Source organism: Hermetia illucens, chromosome 3 (genome assembly GCF_905115235.1).
Source record: "Hermetia illucens chromosome 3, iHerIll2.2.curated.20191125, whole genome shotgun sequence".
NCBI classification, from domain to species: Eukaryota; Metazoa; Arthropoda; class Insecta; order Diptera; family Stratiomyidae; genus Hermetia; species Hermetia illucens.
In genome coordinates this window covers 82901337-82924202 of record NC_051851.1, presented here as the reverse complement: position 1 = coordinate 82924202, position 22866 = coordinate 82901337, and the positions used below count along the sequence as shown (strand labels likewise).

The following is a 22866-nucleotide window of genomic DNA, read 5'->3' as shown; positions in this document are numbered from 1 at the left end:
TCAGTGAACTATGAGCAATTAAAGTGTGGCTGGGTACGTGCAGGATAATTGGTTTTGAAATCGAAACTGCCATTAATCACGCAAATGACAATTTGTAAAATAGCTTTAGATGGATGCATGTTTTTCGTGCTTTCACAATTGTAAGAGTGACCCGAACCAGAGAAAGAATGTTTTATAAATATCTTTTATAAAGGGTGAACCATGAGTAACTTTTTTATATCTATATACTAGCTGACCCTGCGAACTTTGTTCCGTCTTAGAGGCAATAAATAAGCAGATTTTTGATTTTATTAAGTTAATTTTTTTATTAATCAAGTATTTCAATGATCCTTTAATTGTTTGCACTCTTCAATTAAGCACCTAACCACACACGCCTTGCTTGCGTCGTTGAAAATTCTTTGATGAAGCATTCCAAGTTTAATAACGTGGCATCTCCGAGTAAACCAAAGTTCCTGCAAACGGATCGCTTTGGAAGATCGCAAAGAAACTGGTCAATGTTGCCGCTGGAGGTATTTCAACACGTTGAACAACATTCGAAGTCGTGAAATATACTCGTTGACTATTCTCCAGATGCACGCCAAATGCACAACAGTAGGATGACGTTCGTGAATAGGGAATGCGAATATACGCCAAATCGCTCATTGCAGTTCACATAACGACCAACTTGATAGCGCGCAATTTCATCGTTGGTATTGAAGGATTGGATGCCAAAAACCGCCATATCGCTGCCTTTCGTGACATATTTGCAAATGTATTTTATGGACTTTACTGAATTGCAATACTCGACGTTGCAATATGTCTTGAACGTTTTGGAAATAAGTAGCGAATATGGAACAATCCAATTGTTGTCGACAACGAAATCCATTCTTTTCACTTTTGTTGGATAGTTCGACCGTTATAATCGAGTGATTTACGGCGATACAGTGGATAACCACCGTTGCCAGTGACGGTCTCCGTCGTTAATTTCCGATATCGTTTGGAACCGAATCGACCAATATTAGCTGCATTTCCTTCAGTACCAATTGCATCACGTAAATGTCCATACTCCTCACAATTTAGTGTGGCTTGGTTCAATCTAATGATAGTTAAACGCTCACTTTCTATTTTGACGTACATGTCAACGCAATACTGCTGAAACAATCGACGAAACCGCAGCAAAGAGTTGTCAGCATTTTGACGAAACATCAAACGATATGCGTAATAATTCATCAAGCTAATTTTCTTTGTAGTTTCTTCATCTGAAATTAAAATATTAGATTTAGTATTTTGTACCTCTGTAGATTTTTAGCATAATTATACAGGGGTGAAGATAAATGATTTTAAATCGGTTGCGTCATTTGTCCAATTTTATCTATACAACCAACCCCTCATCTTTTCCTGGTAGTAAGCAGTGTAATTAGTCTTTTATTGTAAACCAAAATCAAACGATATGATATTGATACTCACCATTCAATGGATTTATCATTTTGATATTAAAATAATATCCATCTTCTCCTTGCCGAAACATCAGCTGATATTGCAAAGTGTCATATGAACGATGTGTTTCATATATTTGTTGCAGTTGCCCAGTATCGCGATTTGTAAGCACAATATCGCGTGTTTCGAAGTTTTCACAAACAATCAGGATGGCAACTTCATCTATTGATGGAGCGTTAAATGTGCGTTCGTGTGTTCCAGATGGTCGTTTATCTGCTCTGATCACAACTTTGTAGTCATCATTTGGCATGCGTTCCAAAGCACTCTTGAACAGCCTGACCAACGCATGATGTTCATGAAGTAGTTGCTGAAGATCTTGAAGAATTGCTCTTTTCAGTGCCGCATTGATCTCTTGACGTCGATCAAGTTGTTCTTCCATATTGCCAGCACTAAGGCAGCACAACCCGGGCGTTTCTCCGGAAAACTTCAATGCGCCACAATACTCGCAAACAACGTTCATTGGCCCAATGCAAACGCTGGGATGACGTTTTGCTCTTGTGATTGAGAAGCGCAAAGTCGAGCCATACTAACGCGGTGTTCTTCACGGGCAATTCATTGTGCTTCTTCAGTCATTTCATTCGCGATGTTTCGTATCCTTCTTGCATTACGACTTTGTCGGGAAAGATTCGATCGTCTTGGTCGCGGCATTGTTAATGATGATTCAAAGAGAATACAAATTAGTGATGATTTGTATTATCAAATTTACTACTTAACCATAGACAAAATTAAGTTTAGCTGTCATTTGCGTTTTGCTGTTCCATGTCAGACGCGCTTTTGTTAGACGATGTTTTATAGTGACTTCACGGAAACGCGGTCGAACGGCATAAAAAGTATCCTATGTCCGTCTCTAAGCTACCTCTCCACCAATTTTCAGCCAAATCAGTTCAACCGTTCTTTTATATATATAGATTTATATGTTTTTTTGAATTGTACATTTTTCAAATAAGATGGACAGGATTCACAAGCTCATCGTTAGGTTGACTAATCCAGGCATATTCGTGGTTCCTGGATGCGATTATGTATGTATTAATTCGCATTAAGGAGTTATATAAAGTTGTAATGGTCGGGAAAATCGAAAAAAAGAAATTATTACATGTTCCCTAAACACATTTCCTCAAGAATATTCTCGATAAATTGCAAAACCATCGGAGTATTAGGTCCGAGGTTAATTGTGCATCGACATTGGAAGATCTACCGCCATAAACAGGTTGTTTCAAACAAATGTTAGTTTTTTCGATTCCTTAACGCTTTAGCTGCCACAGGCATTTTAAATTCTAAAAAAAAATTGCTGCCTTTACAAAACAAAACCACAATATCTCAAAAATTACGATAGCCAAAGCATTGGAATAAACGTTTGTGTGGTGTGTAGTGGGGGAGAAGCTACAGCTTCTGAGAACTCAGGCCGTGTTGTACTCGCTACCGTCATCTAACGGAATATTCCGGATTCGTTAACGTATTGTAGGATTTCCATTAGTGGATGTGATGCTACCCGTTGCAACTGGAGAACACCGGTACCAAAGATCTGATGCCTGATGCGTCCATAGGCGGGCATTCACATAGGAAATGCTCCGTGGATTCCTCTTCCTCAATTTCAGGAGGGACACGTATCATCTTGAATAATTCCTATTCTGAACATATGCCCAGCTAAAATGCCACAATACTCCTGTAAGTCCTCCTGCTTTCCGACGGGAACAACTTTGCGGTACGCATGTTCGGTTCTGGCAAGAAAAGTTTGGTGTGTGGAGCGGCATTTAGGCTCCACCGCCTGTTATTGTGGGAAGCTTGTTGTTGAAGACAGACTTAGCCAATGCTAAGATTGAGATTGAGATTGCTAAAACATCCGAGATTTCATTTCCCTCTACGCCACAGTGACCAGCTACCCAGAGTAGCTTCACCATATTCTAAAGATAGAGATAGAGAGATAGAGTTCAAACGATTTCTGGCCGATTTTGGAGATGATTGAAGGACTACTGAACGCTTTCAATACGGCTTGGCTATCACTGCAGATTGCGATGTGATTCAACCGTCAATCACCCAATTTGCCGCTCTTAGGATTGCATAAACTTCAGGTTGAAAAACCGTTGCATATTGTTCTAAAGGAAAAGCCCACTTCTCGTTTTTATTCGAAAAGTAGACTCCGGCTCCAGAACCCTGTTCTGTTTTTGAGCCATCGGTATAGAAGACTTTCGTATATCGCACCACGTATTCCTCCGGGGGTTCCCAGTTTTCTCTATGCTTAAGGGTAACTTCATATCTTCTACCAAACAGATGTATAGGGACACGAGAATCGGAAGGCATTGTAAGAATTCATGGATTCAGTACTCCCAATAACTCTTCCAATTGTCTGTATCCCCACATCCGTTGTTTCCCCATAGATATAATCGAATTAACCTATGAGCAGCTCTTAATGCAGTGCTTTGAATAAATATATTAGGGCTTGCGAATTGAGTAATGCATTTAGAGCTGCGCCAGATGTGCTCATGGCACTAGTGATATCCAGAGACACAGTTCTTTGCAGTGCAGCTAGTTTACGGTGAAAATCTTTTCTCTCACCTTAACCCCCCACACTATGGATGCATAAACGAACATCGGCCTAATGAGGTCCACGTATATATCCCCATTACCGCATGAGGCCTAAGTCCCCATGTCAAAGCAAAAGTCCCTCTGCACAGCCCATAAACTGTGAGAACTTGTTTCATCTTTACCTCTACATGTTTGTTCCAGAGAAGTTCTTTATCTAGAGTGACTCCGAGATATTTCACCAGTTGAAGGGTAGTACCCCTCATCTCAGGAAGGCAAAGTCCATCCAGTTTTCTCCTTTTATGAAGTAATACCATTGTGGCTTTATTAGAATTACCTGAAAGGCCATGTCTGAGGCTATCAAATCAACGGCACATTGTATATTTCTACACACCGTTCCAAGATCAGGATCAACAGCAAGAACAGCCACGCCATCACCATAAGCTTGAGCGTGTATTGGCAAATTTTGCAGTACGCATAGTAGTGAATCGATCAGCATACTCCACAGAAATGGCGAAAGCACATCTCCTTGGGGCCAGCCATCCGTTGCTTCTGCTGTTAAATAGCGATCGACACCCACCTGAGCGCACAGCAATCTTTGCATTAGCATGCATGAGTCCACTTAATTAAAGCATCATCAACACCATGCGCTCTGATGGCCTCACAAAGTTTTTGAAAAGGAGCACAATCAAACGCCCCTTCAAAATCCACGAACACCCCCATCGCGTACTCACCATTTAAAGTTGCATCCTCTATCTTTGTAACCAAAGAATGAACACGCTGGTAAGCATGTTGGTTTTCGTTAAGTGGGTGCGACCTAAGTGTGTTTCCACGAATGTGACGCTCCACCAGTCACTCCAAACCTTTCAGCAAGAATGAAGTCAAGCTGATCTGTCTGAAGTTCTTTGGATTAGAATAGTTATCTTTCCCAGGTTTCGGTATGAAGACTACCTTAACCTTTTAACAAGAGGAAGGCACTTAGCCCAGAGCAAGATATCCTCGAAAAATATTTCTTAGAGGCTGCTCTAAGTGCTCCATACTATCCTTTAGCATTGCCGGGTAGATGCCAGGTGCTTCGAAATGTTCAAAGGACAGCATGGCAGCTCTCACCTTTTCATGGGTAACAACAGTTTCTGCAGTGTTCCCCTTGCAGCGTTTGCGTGTTGAAGGGGTTGCAAGAACCCTTAAACTCTCCCCTGCGATTTCTCTCACCCGTTCTCTCGGGTGGTGTACTTCCAGGAGGGTCTGTACGGAATCCAGTCTGAAGCTCGTGAAGGTACCCTCGGCTTTTTTAACAGATTACAGCTTAGCCGACTCATCCCTTTTAAGGATTCTGCACAGTGTTGAAGTCTCTCTTTCGCCCTCCAGTTCATCACAGTATGCTCCAAAGGAGTCTCGTTTCGATAACCTGACGACACTGTGAAATCCTGAAATTTAACCAGTCTTCTCAACTTTTGCAAGCATGGTTCGGAAATCGCCTAGTTGATTTCCTGAGTTTTTGCAGTTCCCGGTTCCACCAAGGAACCGTTTTACCGCTTTAGCCTCGGGAAATAGAACAAACCTCTTTATAGCTCTCTAAAAGTGTGCAGTTCAGAGTTTCCAATTCATCTTCCAGGGAGTCCTTAGTCGCTTTTTCTCGGTCCCACGAACCTAGGGGGGCACCCTCGGTTTGCAGTCACAAGACCAGCTGAAGTGATGAAATCAAATAGCTTCTCTCCTCTTGGATTGCATTGGCTACTGCCCTAACAACTAGACCACTTGATTCTGTATACTCAGATCCCTAAGCTCTTGCGTTGGTGAAGGATACAAAGAATATAGGGTAGATAAGCGGAGGCAACTATGATGTTTTCCTCTCGCCATTTATCTGGTATTGTATGATGACCGGAAGTCCTGGGAACAGTACTGTCTCAGCATGGTTGCCGCTAACCGTCTTGACATCACGACGAGCTTTCAGTCTTATGGATTTTTCGTCGTAGAAGATCCTAGCCCCCTTTACAGATCTAATGCCACAGATTCTGTTAAATCGAACCCACGGCTCCTGCACCAGAAAAATATAGGGGAAGTCCTGCAGCTTAGTCAGCCTCGCTGTCAACAGATACGAGGAGACTTTGGTATGCTGCAGGTTGATTTGACCAATCTTTATGTTTTTCGAGGTAAATTTAGCCTAATGTGTTATAGAAAACACTCAGAAGCGTATGCCGCAGTTCGCGTGTGACGGGGTTTCCCTCACACCGTACCGCCAGAGACTCGATCCACTCGTGTTTGATTTCGCTGAGAAAAGCTGCACATGCAGGTATCAAAGTTCCCATGTCCTCATCTATGAAAAATATCATCTAATCCCGCAGAGTATTCTTTTGTTTTCCATTTAGTACCTTGACCGGTTTGCGGTGTCTGGTTTGCATAGATTCGATTACTCGAACTGGTATCAAGTCAGTTCCGTTCACGTCTCTGGCTTTTCTTTCTTCTGCATGTTCCTTGGAAGGTGTAGGAGAAGTTACTAGCAGGTAGAATTCACTGTGCAGTCCCTTCACCACTGTGTGTGCGCCTTTTCAAAAACTTTGTGATGCCGCCAGAGCGCATGGTGTTGATGATGCTTTAATTAAGTGGATGCAATGCTAACGCAAAGATTGTTGTGCGCTGAGGTAGGGGTCGATTGCTACCTGACTAAGGAAGCAACGAAGGGCTGCCCCCAAGGAGGTGGGCTTTCGCCGTTTCTGTGGACTATGCTTATCGACTCACTGCTATGCGAACTGCAAAATTTGCCAATACACAGCCAAGCTTATGCTGATGACGTGGCTGTACTTGCTGTTGATCGGTATCTTGGAACGGTGTGTAGGAATATACAGCGTGCCGTTGATTTGATAGACAGCTGGTGCCTTAGACATGGTTTCTCAGTTAATCCAAATAAAACCACAATGGTTTTATTCACAAAAAGGAGAAAACTGGACGGACTTTGCCTCCCTGAGATGAGGGGTACTACCCTTCAATTCTCCGAAGAAGCCCAATATCTGGGGGTCACTCTAGATAAAAAACTTCTTTGGAACAAACATGTAGAGGTAAAGATGAAACGAGCTCTCACAGCTTATGGGCTGTGCAGACGGACCTTTGCCTCGACATGGGGACTCAGGCCTCATGTCGTAATGTGGATATACGTTGCCATCATTAGGCCGATGTTCGTATATGCATCCATAGTGTGGTGGGTTAAGGTGGGACAAAAAGGTTTTCACCGTAAACTAGCCTCACTGTAAAGAACTGTTTGTCTGGGTATCACTGGTGCCATGAGCACGACATCCGGCGCAGCTCTGAATGCACTACTTAATTTGCAGCCACTGGATATATTTATTCAAAGCACTGTAATGAGAGCAGCTCATAGGGTAATTCGATTAGATCTAAGGGAAAACAACGGATGTGGGGGGCACAGAGCATTGGAAGAGTTACTGGGAGGACTGAATCCAGTTCTTACAATGCCTTCCGATTCTCGTGTCCCCATACATCTGTTTGGTAGAAGATATGTAGTTACCCTGAAGCGTAGAGAGGACTGGGAAGACCCAGAGGAATGCGTGGCGGGATATACGGAAGTCTTCTACACCGATGGCTCAAAAACAGAAGAGGGTTCTGGAGCCGGAGTCTACCTCTCGAATAAAAACGAGAAGTGGGCTTTTCCTTTGGGACAATATGCAACGATTTTTCAAGCCGAAGTTTATGCGATCCTAAGGGTGACAAACTGGGTGATTGACGAGCGGTTGAAGGGCAGGCGTATAGCAATCTGCAGTGACAGTCAAGCTGCACTGAGGGCATTCATCACCTCGAAAATCGTTTAGGAATGCAGAAACCGTTTGAACTCTATGTCTAGATTCAATACGGTGGAGCTACTCTGGTCACTGTGGCATAGAGGGAAATTAAATCTCGGATGCTTTAGCGAAAGAGGGGTCAATCTCCCCTATGCCGGGACCGGAGCCAGCAATTGGGGTATCAGTAGCATTGGCTAAATCTGTTTTCAAAAACTGGGAACAAGTTTCCCATAATGACAGGTGGTAGAGCCTAAATGCTGCTCGACACACCAAACTTTTCCTGCCAGAACCCAACATACGTACCGCAAAGTTTATCCAATCGAAAAGCAGGAGGACCTGCAGGTGTATTGTGGACATTTTGACAGGCCATAATTCACTAGCTGGGCATATGTTCAGAATAGGAATGACCGAAGATGATACGTGTCCCTCCTGTAATGAGGAAGCGGAATCCACGGAGCATTTCCTATGTGAATGCCCCGCTTATGGACGCATCAGGCATCAGATCTTTGGTGCCGATGTTCTCCAATTGCGACGGGTAGCATCACATCTACTAACGAAAATCCTGCGATACGTTAACGAATCCGGAATATTCCGTTAGACGGGGGTGGCGAGTACAATGGGCCAACACGGCCTGAGTGCTCAGAAGCTATAGCTTCTCCTCCACCATACACACACACACACACACACACCCTTCACCAATGCGAACCCCCATACGGGGGTTCCGCCATTGTATGCACTATTGTGGGAGAGCGCACCGAAGATGCTGCAATTTGCTCAACATTGTGTAAGTCCAGACCATCATTGTCCTTCGCTCTCAAAATGAAGATGATGCTCTACAGTTTCCTGATATAACTGAATTTCAATCTATTTAGGAAAAAGTAGAGCACCATATGGTGACTTGCCCTGAGCACATTCAGACTCTTTTGGTCCAGTTTGAATACGAAGTTGAAACCCTCCACGTTTGTAGATTTGTCCTTCCTGGCATTCATGAATTTTACCCTCCAGTGTCCAAAGTCCATGCCGAGTTCAGTTCAGCCAGCATGCGGATGATGTAATCTGCCATCCTTCGAGGGCCTGGTAACCAACATCCGACACGTTCTGTCTGGCGTAGCTCAGTGTTCGCAATAGTGAACTTGGGCCGACCCCCGGAACCGAAGCCGGGATTGCCTGCTGGAGCTATTTTAAGGCAGTCTCGTCAGTGCACTCCAAATTGAGAAGCCCATCGCGAAAGCCTTGATTGTTAAATCGTGACTTCGTTCCAGGCTCCAGCATTTTTTTTCGACAGGCATTCCTGGAAGATGGTAAATTGTGCCTCTGACATTTTGCCATTCATGGAGGAAACTCCCACGGCAGCAGTCAGAGCAGAGGCTGCAGCTTGCACATACGTCCTCTTCCTTCCCGCCTTTCGTGTCCGTATTCCTATGGGAGAGACCAGTTTCATTGAGATCTCTCTCGCTGATCCTAATCCCCTCGAGACGCTTGGATGTAAGCCCTAGTGCGGAGCACAATAAACGGTTGGCCACAATAGATGTGTTGGTCTTACGCTTCTCGCGTTCATTACCGCTAACAGAAGAGTCTGGTGCATCCAGGGTGGATCTAACCGGGCTCTTCAGTTGATTCCCCTCTTCCACCGGAGATTCTGCCTCCTTGCGTCCGATTTCTCTGAACGTTACCGCACCTAGTGCGGCCTAGCCTTTCCAGGTTCACGGTGTCCGGGCCGCTTGGATCCATTTCCACATACAGGCCTTCAACCAGTAGCGTCCACGTCACCAACTTCCCTTTCTTCCGCTCTTTCCGGTAAGAGTGAAGGAGAAGGTTCTGACAGGCAGGGTTCAGCCTGTAATCTCCCCTCTTTAGAGGCCGAATTCCCCTTCTGCGTGAGACTTCCTCTTCCGTTTGCGGGTAGATTTGCGCTCTAGTACCGCGGACTGGCCGGCCGTAGTCGGATTTCCAGTTTCTCCCAAGTTGAGAGTTACCCTACTTTCTTTTCTGGTTAACTTCGCCGCACTAAATGCAAGCTTTCCACTGAGCCGGAAAGCATGCCTTCTATGGATTTCTCTATAGGGGGGTATGAATGTGGCGAGGGCTCCAAAATCCGCGCCTTGGCCGCGACATGATTTCTCATGGTCGCGGGTGGATTAAGTCACAGACTCCGAATCCACTTGGAGAGTTTAAATCGTTCGTTTCCATATTCATGTTTTAGACACCCTTAGTGTAGTAGTATATTACTACAGGCTCCCCCACCACGTAAAGGTAGTGCCCGAGGGGGAGTCAGAATAAACTTTTAATTGTAGCTAGGCCTTCGCAGTAAAATACAATACAAAAATTTACTTATGGACGCCGACCGTTACGCGCCGAGACGATGTCTTGCAAGATAATTCTGTTTCAACCCATTGGGCTACTTTCCCTGAGGGTATTTGAACAAAAGAAGAATTGTTTACAAAGACACCCTAAATTCTAAATTAAGTAATGCTGCTGTGAAGGTATCAACCAGACTGTTATTAAAGGCAATACGTAATTTCAGTGAAAAATCCTTCTATTGTTCAACAATGGAGTGTGGTCACTTCGAACATTTTCATAAGCAAATTCAAATGAAAGCACTTATACATACACTGTCAAACAATTTGCGCAACGAAGCGATGCGCAACGTCGCGTTGTGCAATTGTATTTCCCATACACTTGGCGAAATTTTGTTCAAACATTAGATACAAGTTGGAAACGATATGAGTAACATGGCATCAAAATGCTAGAGGGGCACGAGGGTCGCCCCATCTGTAGCCCCCCTTACTCATTGGGACGATAATTACTCTACCAGCTTATTTATGATTCGAAAATAGACCCTTTTCGGGGTTTCGTAACTTTAACAGAAGTGGAAAAACCGGACATTTTTTTCTCCTTCTATATACCCTCTTTCCACTCTTACTCTCCGGGGGTATGATTAGCAAACCCGACTTAGCATGATGATACCGAAACACCCCCACTAGGCGGAAGAAATTTCAGAGAGAGAGGACATCCTTTACCACTGCGGGAATAGGGCTCAAAATTAAACCCTATCGTTTAAAGGGATGGTGACCGCCCCAGTCCTTGAGGGTAAGAAAAAGAGAATCTTTCTCTTCTTTCTACATATCCATCCCATTCTGTCCTCCTCACGGGATAGGCCTGAAAATCCAATTTAGCCATGCTGACGAAAAAGAACCCCACTTTGAATGAATATAACAGTTTAAGGGCGATGGGCGCGTCGACTTTTCACCGGGTTGGAAGAGGTGGCACCACTCCTTACCTCCTCTACAAACTTTCCACCCCCTCCGGGGATGCGGTTGGTAATTCTACCTTTTCATTACATTTCAGCCACCAGCTGAAAAATATTGTGCAACGAAGCACAATAAGCGCATACACAACACAACGTCTCCGTTGCGCAAACGATTTCAAACATGTTTGAAATTCGTCAAACATTTGGACAACGCATCAAACACGCCCATACCTGAAGAAACCAGCTTCCAGTTTCCCGACTTGTTTGTTTGAGGATTGAGGAAGCCCTGAGTCCTCATCCAGTTGATGTCGGATCAGATCATTGGGAAGAAACTTTTTCTCACATCTGTGGCTCACGAATTCCTATGTTTTGAGCTAAATACCAACATCACTTACCCCTGATGCAACGCTTCTATTAACGCAGATCGCATAACACTTTGCGTGGTATCTTAGGAGATATTTCCTGCCACGACAGTGAAGGTAATCGCAGGCCACCTACGTGGGCTTTACTTTACCGTAGCTGAGAACTTCTTGAGATTAGCAACGTTCCGTGGGCATGGTGGGTCGCGAAAATAATCCTTTGTGGAGGCACTCAGATATTCTTTTTTAAGGTTTTGTGTGAAACAAAACCTTATTAAAATCGATTCAATGTCTGTCGCACGCATTTTTCTCCAAAACGGCTAAACCGATCCGAACGAAATTTTGTGGACAGATGGGAGCTACGAAATCCCCGCATACAGCGAGTGGCATGAATTTAGGTGGAGTTTAAAGGGGGCTCCCCATACATCCAAAGGGGGGATTCAAAAATTTTTTTCACCGGATATAGTTGTGTAGAGTATCAAATGAAAGGTCTTGATTTGTACTTTCCCAAACTGACATTAGTTTTGGCATAAATTGCAAAGTGCGTGAGTAAGGAATCAAAATGTAAGCACTTGAAGTGAGACAGGACTCATTTTCGGAAACTGCCCAACCTAAAAATCCGAAAAAAATCAGGGTGGTGCGCCTAGATGAAATCTAGGCCTCAAAATATGTCCCATTCCGATATCTGCTCAAATAAACTTACTAATAGTATATTACTACTTTTTAGAAATTTACTGAAAAACCCCCCTTAAATTCATCCTAGGACTTCCAAATTTTGTACTAGCATAGGGGATAATATTTCGTATATATGTGCTAAATTTCATGGAAATCAGACAATTAACGCCAAAGTGATAGCAGTTCAAACTTAGCAATTTCGCGCGAGTTTACTGCTTCCAAAGCCATGCAAATCAGATGCTGGCGTCATAATTACCCGGAATAATTGACATTCGCGTGGAATATTAAAGTCGCATTTATGAAGAATCTATTTATCTGCAGCCCTTTTTAAGGTTTTGTGTAAAACACTTATGTGAAATCTAATCTTCACGAGGTGTCCCATTCTGGTATCTGCTCAAATAAATTTACTAATATTATAGTATATTACCAACTTTTAGAAATTGACTAAAAAACTCCCCTTAAGTTCATCCTAAGTGTACTAAATTTTGCACCGACATAGAGCATACACATGCCAAGTTCCATGAAAATCCAACTATTAGTGTCAAAGTTACAGAAGTTCAAACTTATCAATTTCATGCTAATTAACAGCATCCTAAGCCATACAAATAAGATGCTGACGTCACAATTAACGAGAATAATTGAAATTCGAGTGAAATGTTAAAATTCCATTCAAGAAGAATCTAATTCTCCCTAGCCCTTTTTAAGGTTTTGTGTAAACACAAAACCTTATTAAAATCGGTTTACTGTCTGTCTGTCTGTCTTTTTTTTTTTTTTTTTTTTTCATCGTTGGAAGGTGGAAAGGTTCAAAACCTACTGCTGGCTCCTGCCAAACAGTTATGTGAGACTTCTACTCACTAAAACCACCTCCTTCCTTTTCCACTCTCCCCACGGGACTGCTATAAGCATTGCATCATGGGGCTGGATCAGTTCTTAACTGCGGCGCATTATTGTTCGCTCCCCTTCTTGCTTTCTTCGCAGTTCTTCATGCCTTAGCTGTTCATGAATCAGGAGACAGAGCGCGTACGTTGATAATAACGAACGTGAATTGAAAGCGCTGTGAGAATTAAATAGCATAGGAAGTGAAAAAAAACAAAGATTGTTTTAGTTGATTTGGCGGAAAAATTGCCGGATGGTGTATGGTGCGCGAGTGCTTGGAGATGAAGTGAAATCTGGAGCCACTTCTTATTTAAACCACGAACAAAAATAGCAAGTGTTTCTTCTTTTTCTTTGTTGTTTCCTCGCTGAACCGGTCACTTGGTTGCCGTTTTTTTTTTCCAATACATTAACGACTGTTAGTTGAAAACATTGAACAAGTTGCACAGGAACAGATTTCACAACATTGAGAACAGCTAGGTGGCAGCGCGGGTGCTCGTGGGCAGGCAGCCCCTGGTTCGATTACGCTCGTAAGCCTTTTTTTTTTTCTATTTATCTCTATTTAAACAAAGAAAAAAAATTACAAACAAAAAATCGTAAACTGGACTCCTGAATCGGTCTTTGGTTCGTTGGTGGTTGGAAAAAGCGAAATAGCAACGGGAGCAACTCTTTCCCTTTATTCGGCTCTCTCGCTGAGTGCTGAATTGAATTTTTTTTTCTAGTCGACTTCATTGAGTTTAATTAGAAAGTGAAATAATTACGTGGTCTACACTACGCAGAGCTCGTGTTTTCAAGTAGTGCGCACCCTAGAGGGAGCACGTTTGGCCCCTGCTTCTCAGGATCGAGATTCAATCCCGGGCTGCAGCGCGGGACGATCCTTTTTTTCTTGAAACATTAAGCATTAATAAACAAACCCCAGTTTAGAACCATTTGCGGGTGGATAGCCCTCAGTTCGATCTGCAACCAAAGCAAGAGCGTGTAGGAATCAACAGACAAATTTGTTTGTAAATTATTTCACTGCAAACAGTGGAGGAAGCCGAGAATTTCGGGGGGCTTCCCACTAGCAAAACGGCTAGTGGGGAGTCGCCTTTGATGGTTTTAAGCCTTAATGATCCTTTTAGGCGGAGCGGTAAATTAGTGCGATCGCCTCCAGCGAAATCGAGTGAGAAACAGATGTCGGATCAAAGGAGCAGCAGCGGTGGAGTCAATTCTTTAAATGAGGCTGACGCGTTCACACAGCTGGGAGCAATGATCCAAAATCTGATGGAGTACGTTGGTCAGCGAAATAACGTCCATCACGCTATCAAAGACCAAGTGCGTTCTATTAGGGCGACGTACTTTAAGGCTAAAGAGGATGTAAAAGCACGCGAAGAAGGTATACTGCCGAACAGCCAACAGAAAGTGATGGTTACTGTAGCAACACAAACTATGGTGAAAACATCTCTTCCCAAGAGGCTTTTTGACAAAGAAGGTATCCAAGGTGAAAGAGACATCTCAGCAATGCGCAATAAGCGACAAAGAGACCCCAACGAAGAGGTACAATCACCCCAACGGACAGCGAAACGCAAAAAGGAGAAACCAATTCCGGCGCAACCTACGAAGACAGGAGACGGAAGCTTATCGGCCCACCCGGAAAAGGCCACTAATCGCGCCGAAGAATCTACCTGGACTCTGTCTCTGTCTGTCTGTCTGTCTGTCCGTCTTTTTTTTTTTTTTTGAGGAGGTGGAAATCTTCAAAAGACACTGGTCTGGACACATCAGCGTGTGGGATTTTTACCCACTAAAACCACCCCCGACTCCCTCCCTGCCCCACGGCACCACCATAAGGTATTACATCACGGGGCGGAATCAGCTCACTCTAACTTAATCCCATTTCTTCTATACGCGGCGCACGTGACCGCGCTTTTCTGCTTTCCTCTGTCCGTCTGTCTGTCTGTCTGTCTGTCTGTCTGTCCGTCACACGCATTTTTCTCGGAGACGGTTGCAGTGATTGATACCAAATTTGGTGGAAAGCTGGGAACTGTGAACGCTCACGCATACAGTGAGTTACATCCTTTAATGATGAATTTAAGGGGGGGTTCCCATACATGCAAAAGGGGGGTGTAAATTTTTTTTTCATCAAATATAGTCATGTGGGGTATCAAATTAAAGGTCTCGGTTAGTACTTTTCGAAGACGGTCTTAGTTTTGACATTTGTTGAAAAGATAGGGAGGGCGGGGGGTTGAAAGTGACCATTCATTTACGGGGGCCATTCTCAGAAACTACCAAACCGAAAAATCTGAAAAAAATCAAGAGGCTGCCACTATATGGTGCCTGAGCTCCGAAATACCTTCCACACTGATATCTGCACAAATAAAGTTAATAATAGTATATTACTGTAATTTTTAGTAATTCGCTGCAAGACCCCCCTTAAGTTCATGCTAGGACTACGAAATTTAGGATATAACATAGAGCATAATCTTACCAAGTTTGGTGGAAATCGCACTATTACTAACAAAGTTATAATACGTCAAAGTTGTCGCTTCTTTGCAAATTCAAGACTAAGAATGTCAATATCATCCGAAAGTGGATATTCTCACATAATATATGCATATATTACGTGCTACGTATTAAGAAATACACAAAACCTTTCGTACCTGAAGCGTCCAGCTTCCGGTTTCCCGACTTGTTTTATATTTGATAATATTAAACTCAGGGTGTGAGGCGTATGTGGTTGACCATTATCAACACAGGGCTTTCCATCAAATGATTTATTTAAATCGCTTTCTAGAAAATAGAGGGCGATGGAATTTTTAGCTATATTACACGGAGCTGTCGTGCACTCGTCGCTCCTCACATCTTTTTTTTTTTGTTCAGCCATCAGTTCACAAGCGGGGTCGGCCTGTGGTGATCGGTTTCGTCATTTTATTTTATCAAATGCTTGATCAGGATGTAATCTTGAGACCTTTAAATCCCCATCCAACATATCAAACCACCATTGTTTTGGCCGGCTTTTTGGTTGCTTACCATTGCTTTCGATGTTCTGACCAATACTGGTTATTGAATTCTCGTTAGTGTGAATTACGTGACCACACCATCGAAAACGCCTCTCTTGCAGTTTTTCCACGATCGGTGCAAACCCGTTCGATCGCGGATATTCTCATTTCAGACGTAATCAAAACGTGTCACGCCACCATTGCATTACCGCAAGACGCCGTTCATTGACCTTTATAGTCGGCCAATACTCAGAACTATAGAGAGCGGCAGACGGACGACATTGCAGTAAATTTTAGATCGACGTATCAACGTCGATCGCAAAGAACACCAGTTGGGAAATGCCACTTCATCCAGGTTGCGTTAATGTGTGAAATAATTTCATTACGCAGTTCTCCATTGGCAGATAGCATTGACTCGAGATATTTAAATCGCTGAGTTCTGTCCATGGCAGTAACCTGCCCCTCGAGATATTTAAATTGCTGAGTTTTGGCAATGTCGGTAACCTGCCCTTCGAGATATTTAAATCGCTCAGTTCTGGCAATGGCAGTAACCTGCCCAAAACTCAACGATTTCAATATCTCGGGTCAATGCTATAAGCCAATGGAGAACTACGTTATGCTCCTCACATAGGGAAACACAAAACCTTTTATACCTGAAGCGTCAAGCTTCCGGTTTCCCGACTTGTTTTATTATATGTTATTTCTTTTTGCTAATTTTCATTAAGACTCCAAATTAATTACCATCACACCTGGTGTTGTGCAAGTGATAAGTCTATAGTAGCAAGGCAATACAAAGAGGAAAGTAATTATTCATGGGGCAAGAAGATCGGGAGACCGCCACTCAACTAACTCAACATCGCACCGTTACATACCTAGTAGATTCCTTGTGTTTGTTTATCTTCTCATGATAGGGTAGCTCTGACATCAGTGTTTATGAAAAGCTGACATGTATTCCATAAAGTCGAAAACAATCTAGTTAACTTCGCCATTTGGCTTTGTATAATTTCAACAGTAAAAATATATAATCAATATTTAAATTTCTAATCAAAATTTCTGTTATTTTAAAATTTTTATTTAAACAAATAAATTTATCTGAAATATCTTAAATGTAGTGCTAAATATAAAAGGAATGGCATTTAGCTTTTTAAGAAGGCTAAGGATTACCGGTTGCAGATGTCCAGCAAACTTCACAGTGTTTATCGTGGGTGTTTGGCAATGCAGAAAACAATGGCTCCAACAATATCGGTATTACTGTAACTGGAAACCAGCCAAGCATACCAATTTCGCCTTTAATCATTCCTTCCAAACAAAATGGAAACCGCCCCCATTTGTGACTAAGCTGGCTGGCCGCTTATGGGCGGGAATAATAGCATCCACGGTTACGCCTTACATTAAGAACAAAAAAATGGAGGATGCCAATCCATTCTTGTATCGCAACGTTATGATGAAGGATCTTTCAGGGCGTCGCAAAGAGTACAGTTTCGTAGCAGAAGTAGCCAAAACTATTTGCCCGGCAGTGGTGTACGTTGAATTGCAAGATGTAGCCAATTTTGATTACTATTCAGGATTGCCTTCAGCAGTTTCAAGCGGATCCGGATTTCTCATCGCTTCGGATGGACTAATATTGACCAATTCGCATGTCGTCATGGACGAGGAGTTAAAAGTGAACAAGAGAATACTTGTTACCCTCACAGATGGCCGTTCCTTCGAAGGAGAAGTTGAGTATGCCGATAAGATATACGACATCGCCATGGTGCGGATTCAAGCTCGCAACCTGCCTATTGCGGATTTGGGTACTTCCCAAGACCTGAAAAGTGGAGAATGGGTGGTAGCCGTCGGGAGTCCTATGGGATATTCTAACTCTGTAACATGTGGCATCATAAGTTCTTATAGAAAGTCTGTTGAAATTGGACTGCATGATCGACAAATAGAGTATATTCAAACGGATACGCCTATCAACAGCGGCAACTCAGGTGGTCCATTGTGCAACTTAGAAGGGCAGGTGGTTGGGATCAATAGTATGAAAATATTACCTGGAATCAGCTTTGCTATACCCATCGATTATGTCAAGGATTTCTTGAAGCCTTTCCAACACCGAAAATTTATTCAGAAAATGAAGAAATGCCCAAGTTATCTAGGAATCAATGTCATGAATCTAACAGCATGTGTGATATCTGAACTAAGAAAACGAGAATGCGGCCTTTCGGAGAAAGTAAAATTTGGAGTATATATCTGGAGGGTTAAGCGGTTTTCCCCAGCTGAATAGTAAGTAGATTTGCTTCTAAGCAACTTGGTCATTTGGTTGACCACTGCAAATTCCTGGACATATAATTTAAACATGAGTGAATGTTACAATTAACGGTGACTGCAAACCTAGTTTAAAAGATAGGAGGCATTAGCCACCATATTGCAAATTACCAAGGAGTCTTGAGCTATACTATAATTTGCTTTTATGGATGGGTGCGCAAATTTGTAGTATCCGCCGGTTCTACGATTCGCGAATCATTTTTGTTTCTGTAGTCCTTATTTCCTTATCCCTACCATAATAAATTTTAATTCTTATAGTTATTCGTAATATTACCTTCATTTCAATTTTTTTCCTTTTAATCTTACAATCTTCGCAATTCTAAACTCTAAATAGTAATTAAATGATTTTTGCCTTTTGATATTTTAGTTTGCAATGTGATGTGTGAACATTTCCTTGTTCGCATATAGTTAGATCCAAGGCAACTTAGGCAGTCCAGCATAGCCAATGTATAATATAAATATTCACTCGGTTTGAGTGCACCGGGGATCGATCGGTGGTTCGAAAGAATAACAGTTGGTCCTTTGTTTGGGATGATCGTTCAATCTTCTGTGCATTCATTCCGCGGGGTCCATTTTGGACGATAGAAGTGAGACAGACATGGGGGAGTGAGAGCTATTGGAACATGGGGGTTGGATTTCGCTAGTGAAATGGAACAGATGGCCCGAAAAGCTACTTTCGTTCATTGGGATGTTACTGCTATTGTGAAATTTCAATATGTTTCCCATTTTACCCTTAATCTTGATCTGCTCTCCGAACTCCGCAAATGGGTATCTTTCGTTATTATTGGATTGATGATAATCAAAATTTATTGTGGGTGCGAAGAATTGATTGTATTGATTTTTTTAAGGGTTGCGGGGTCCTAAATCCGCATCCAACTTTACGTCGGACCGGACTAAATAAGGAACAACTTACTTCCTTTTTTTGGTCCATGGGCCCCTCGTTTAGGGTTTAGCAATATAGCCTAATATTTTGAAGTTTCGCCCTAAAAGCCCTAAACGAGAGGTCCGTGCACCAAAAAAAGAGGGAGTAATTTGCTCCTCATTTAGTTCGGTCCGACATCAAGTGGATGCGGACTTAGGACCCTGAGGAGGTGAGGCAGCGTCTGACGGTTTGCCTCTGCCCTCGTAAGAAACTGTAAAGCTGTCTTCGCCTAATATGGTTGTGTTGAATCTAATGAAAATCAGCCCCAGAGGTTGAAAACGGGTTACAATATAAAGACGCTTTGTTAGCTCTCACTTCATATTATCCGGTATTTGATCAATTTTAGAGAGTGTAGGAGAGTGTTTAGTAAACCGAGACATGGATGCTGAACGAATATGGCGAAGGGAGAATTACCAAACCGGATAAAAGCTTTCTTCCACCCGCGACTCGTCTCAAAAGTTTTCCTCGCATTTATAAGATGTAGTTTGCGGAGGAATGAACCCAATAAAGATAGATCGAGGAATCAGCCAAACTAAACTGAGTAAATTCCATTACAATGCAAAGCTAGAAGAAAACCAATATCCGCCAGTCATTAACCATCCGTTGTAACCGCGCCAATTAACGATAACAATCAAACTGAAGGTGCATCTGCACGAATATCAACACTGGAACCGATAACTCGAATCCATCACTGACATGCGCATTCCCTTCAATAGATTCTCTCTGATGTGTTCGTTCTGATAAACCATCTTACATACAGCATTATGCCACTACATGTGTAATACACGATATCGCAGTGCAAGCAAAAGAGACGAAGTTCAACGTTTCTCATACGGAAAGATATACTGTGCACTGATTATCCTTCTGTAAGCACGGGTGATCCCGGATAGCGCATAGAAGTTCCCGTCTTCCTATTCCTGGCAAACAGCCAGTGTTCGTCAAATGGAGATCGACAAACAGCTGCCAGAGACAATTCAATTGGTGCCTTCAATTTTGTCGTATCGATCCGCTCTTAGTCCGACTTCATCCCACTCAGAGGATTAAAACATTGATCCTTCAAGCTAAGTCTAATTAGATACCAATCTGCCTTACAAACAGCCGCATACAAGAGACTCGTCTGCCCCATGCTGTGTAAAAATAAGCGCATAGCGAGTCGACTTGGCATCAACCACGTCCCTACCTTCGATGTTGGGCCCTACCTCAAATGTCACCAGGGAGGATTATTATTCCACTGCGGGACGTCTCCCACATCGGTTTTCATTGACATCAATATTCTGAATTCATATATCAGTGAAGGGATAGTGAACATATTCATCATCATTATCAACGGTCCAAAGACCTGCTATGTTTTCTTTTTCTACTATAGATATTGACCGGATCATCCTCACCCACACGAATTAGATGACCCGTCCACCACAACCTATTGAGCCGGATTCTATCCACAACCAGATGGTCTTGATATTGTTCATGAATTTCGTCGTTATATAGGCTGCGGAATCGTCCATCCTCCTGTAGGATTATTCTCGCGAACGCGGATAAGACTTCAAAATTTTTCCAGCTAAGAACCCATGTAAGAGCTTTTACCCTATGAGACGTTTCCAGCGGAATAGCTTTTGCGAACTGAATTAGGTTCTGTTGGCAGCCAACAATCGTGCACGGATTCTGCCGTCGTAACTGTTGTGATTTTCGACTCTAGATATGAACAAGTCGGAATACCGGAAGCTGGCGCTCCGGGTATAAAGTTTTTATGTTCATTTATGTAAGGAACCTCAATGCACATTTTTCTATCCGTATATAGCTACAAATCCAACATAATCCTTCATATTTTTCCAAACTACAAAACATAGGTGCATATTAAAGCCATAGATATTATCCTCACCCTAAACAGACAAACTGCCTATTTCCGAATACTGTACATATATATGCATGTATATAAATTGATCATACCCATATTTCCGATTTACTTCGTGCGTAGAAGCATACATATGTACGTATATAGCACGTATATTAAATATCGCTGGTTTAATGTACAAATATATTTATCTGAATTAGACACTACCCGCAAACTTCATTAGCACGCATATACTATTATATATACCGACATACACACAGCTCTGCTTAGAGTAATTGATATTTATATACAAATGAGTAAAGAACTCATTTCGTGGTGGTATTGACGAATTAATATGTGATGATGACGTCATGCAGATTGTAGAATGCAAGAACGAAAAATGGCCAAGTTTCACCCCCTATAACTTTGTTAATAATAATTGGATTTTCATCAAACTTTCCAAAGTTACGCCTTGTGTTATCCTTTATGCAAGTCCCGGTTAAATTTCTAAAATATACTAATATACTATTATTAACTTTATTTGTGCAAATATCGGAACCTTACGACCGCCGGGTAACTGCGGATTCAGGCGTAACTAACAGGCCGAACTGAACATGAATGACTGCAGAACCAAATTAGTACACTGTAAAGTAAGTGAGACTACCGGAGATTTAAGCAGTCCAAGCTGTGATTACTACAGCGGGGTTAGTAATACAAAATTTACATTACGCGCTGATAATACTCAATTTATCGGCGGGATTATACATGCAAAATGGCGTCATCCACGATACTTACGCCATGGTCGAAAGAAGACAAACTCGATGAGAGAGCAAACAGATGTGAAGAGGGCATTTGACATTTAATGCCATTATGTGTTGCGACAACGCCATGCTTGAGGGGGTAGAGTGTCAGCCTCCCAATCTTGCTGCTCTAGGTTCGAATCCCAATCGTCATGGATGTCTATATTAGTCTTGTGTTTGTCTCGCTGCTGTGAGATTATCCCTTCATCATCAACGGCGCAACAACCGTAACCTATTGACCCGGGTTTTATCCACAACCAGACGGTCATGGTATCGCTCATTGATTTCGTCGTTATGTAGGCTACGGAATCGTCCGTCCTCATATAGGGGGTCAATAATTCTTTGGAGGATTCTTCTCTCGAACGCGGCCAAGAGTTCGCAATTCTTCTTGCTAAGAACCCAAGTCTCCGAGGAATACATAAGGACTGGCAAGATCATAGTCTTGTACAGTAAGAGTTTTGACCCTACGGTGAGACGTTTCGAACGGAACAGTTTTTGTAAGCTGAAATAGGCTCTGTTAGCTGACAACAACCATACGCGGATTTCATCATCGTAGCCGTTATCGGCTGTGATTTTCGACCCTAGATAGGAGAAATTATCAACGGTCTCAAAGTTGTATTCTCCTATCTTTATTCTTCCCGTTTGACCAGTGCGGTATGATGTTGTTGGTTGGTTGGTTTTCGGTGCTGACGTTGCCACCATATACTTTGTCTTGCCTTCATTGATGTGCAGCCTAAGATCTCGCGTCGATCACTGCCTACTCGATCTGGATGAAGGCAGTTTGTAGGTCTCGGGTGGTTCTTCCCATGATGTCGATATCGTCAGCATAGGCCGCCAGTAGTTGGGTGGACTTAAAGAGAATCGTACCTCTTGCATTTACCTTAACATCACGGATCATTTTCTCGAGGTTAAAGAGGACGCATGATAGGGCATCCCCTTGTCGTAGACCGTTGTTGATGTCGGATGGTCTTGAGAGTGATCCTGCTGCTTTTATCTGGCCTTAGCTAGGGTCAGCCTAGTCAATCTTATCAATTGCGTTGAGATACCAAATTCTCTCATGGCCGTGTACATTTTTACCCTGGCTATG

At 42.7% G+C, this 22866-nt stretch overlaps 1 protein-coding gene across 1 annotated transcript in view; it reads left to right on the top strand.

Annotated features, from left to right (window-relative positions):
• The first annotated feature begins 16900 nt into the window (after positions 1 to 16900).
• LOC119650663 (serine protease HTRA2, mitochondrial-like) overlaps positions 16901 to 22866 on the top strand; it is a 65810-nt gene continuing 59844 nt past the window's right edge. Inside the window, exon 1 of the mRNA XM_038053607.1 lies at positions 16901 to 18184. Coding sequence (XP_037909535.1) covers positions 17049 to 18184 — 1136 coding nt within the window. The 5' untranslated portion in view covers positions 16901 to 17048. The remainder of the gene's footprint in view (positions 18185 to 22866) is intronic.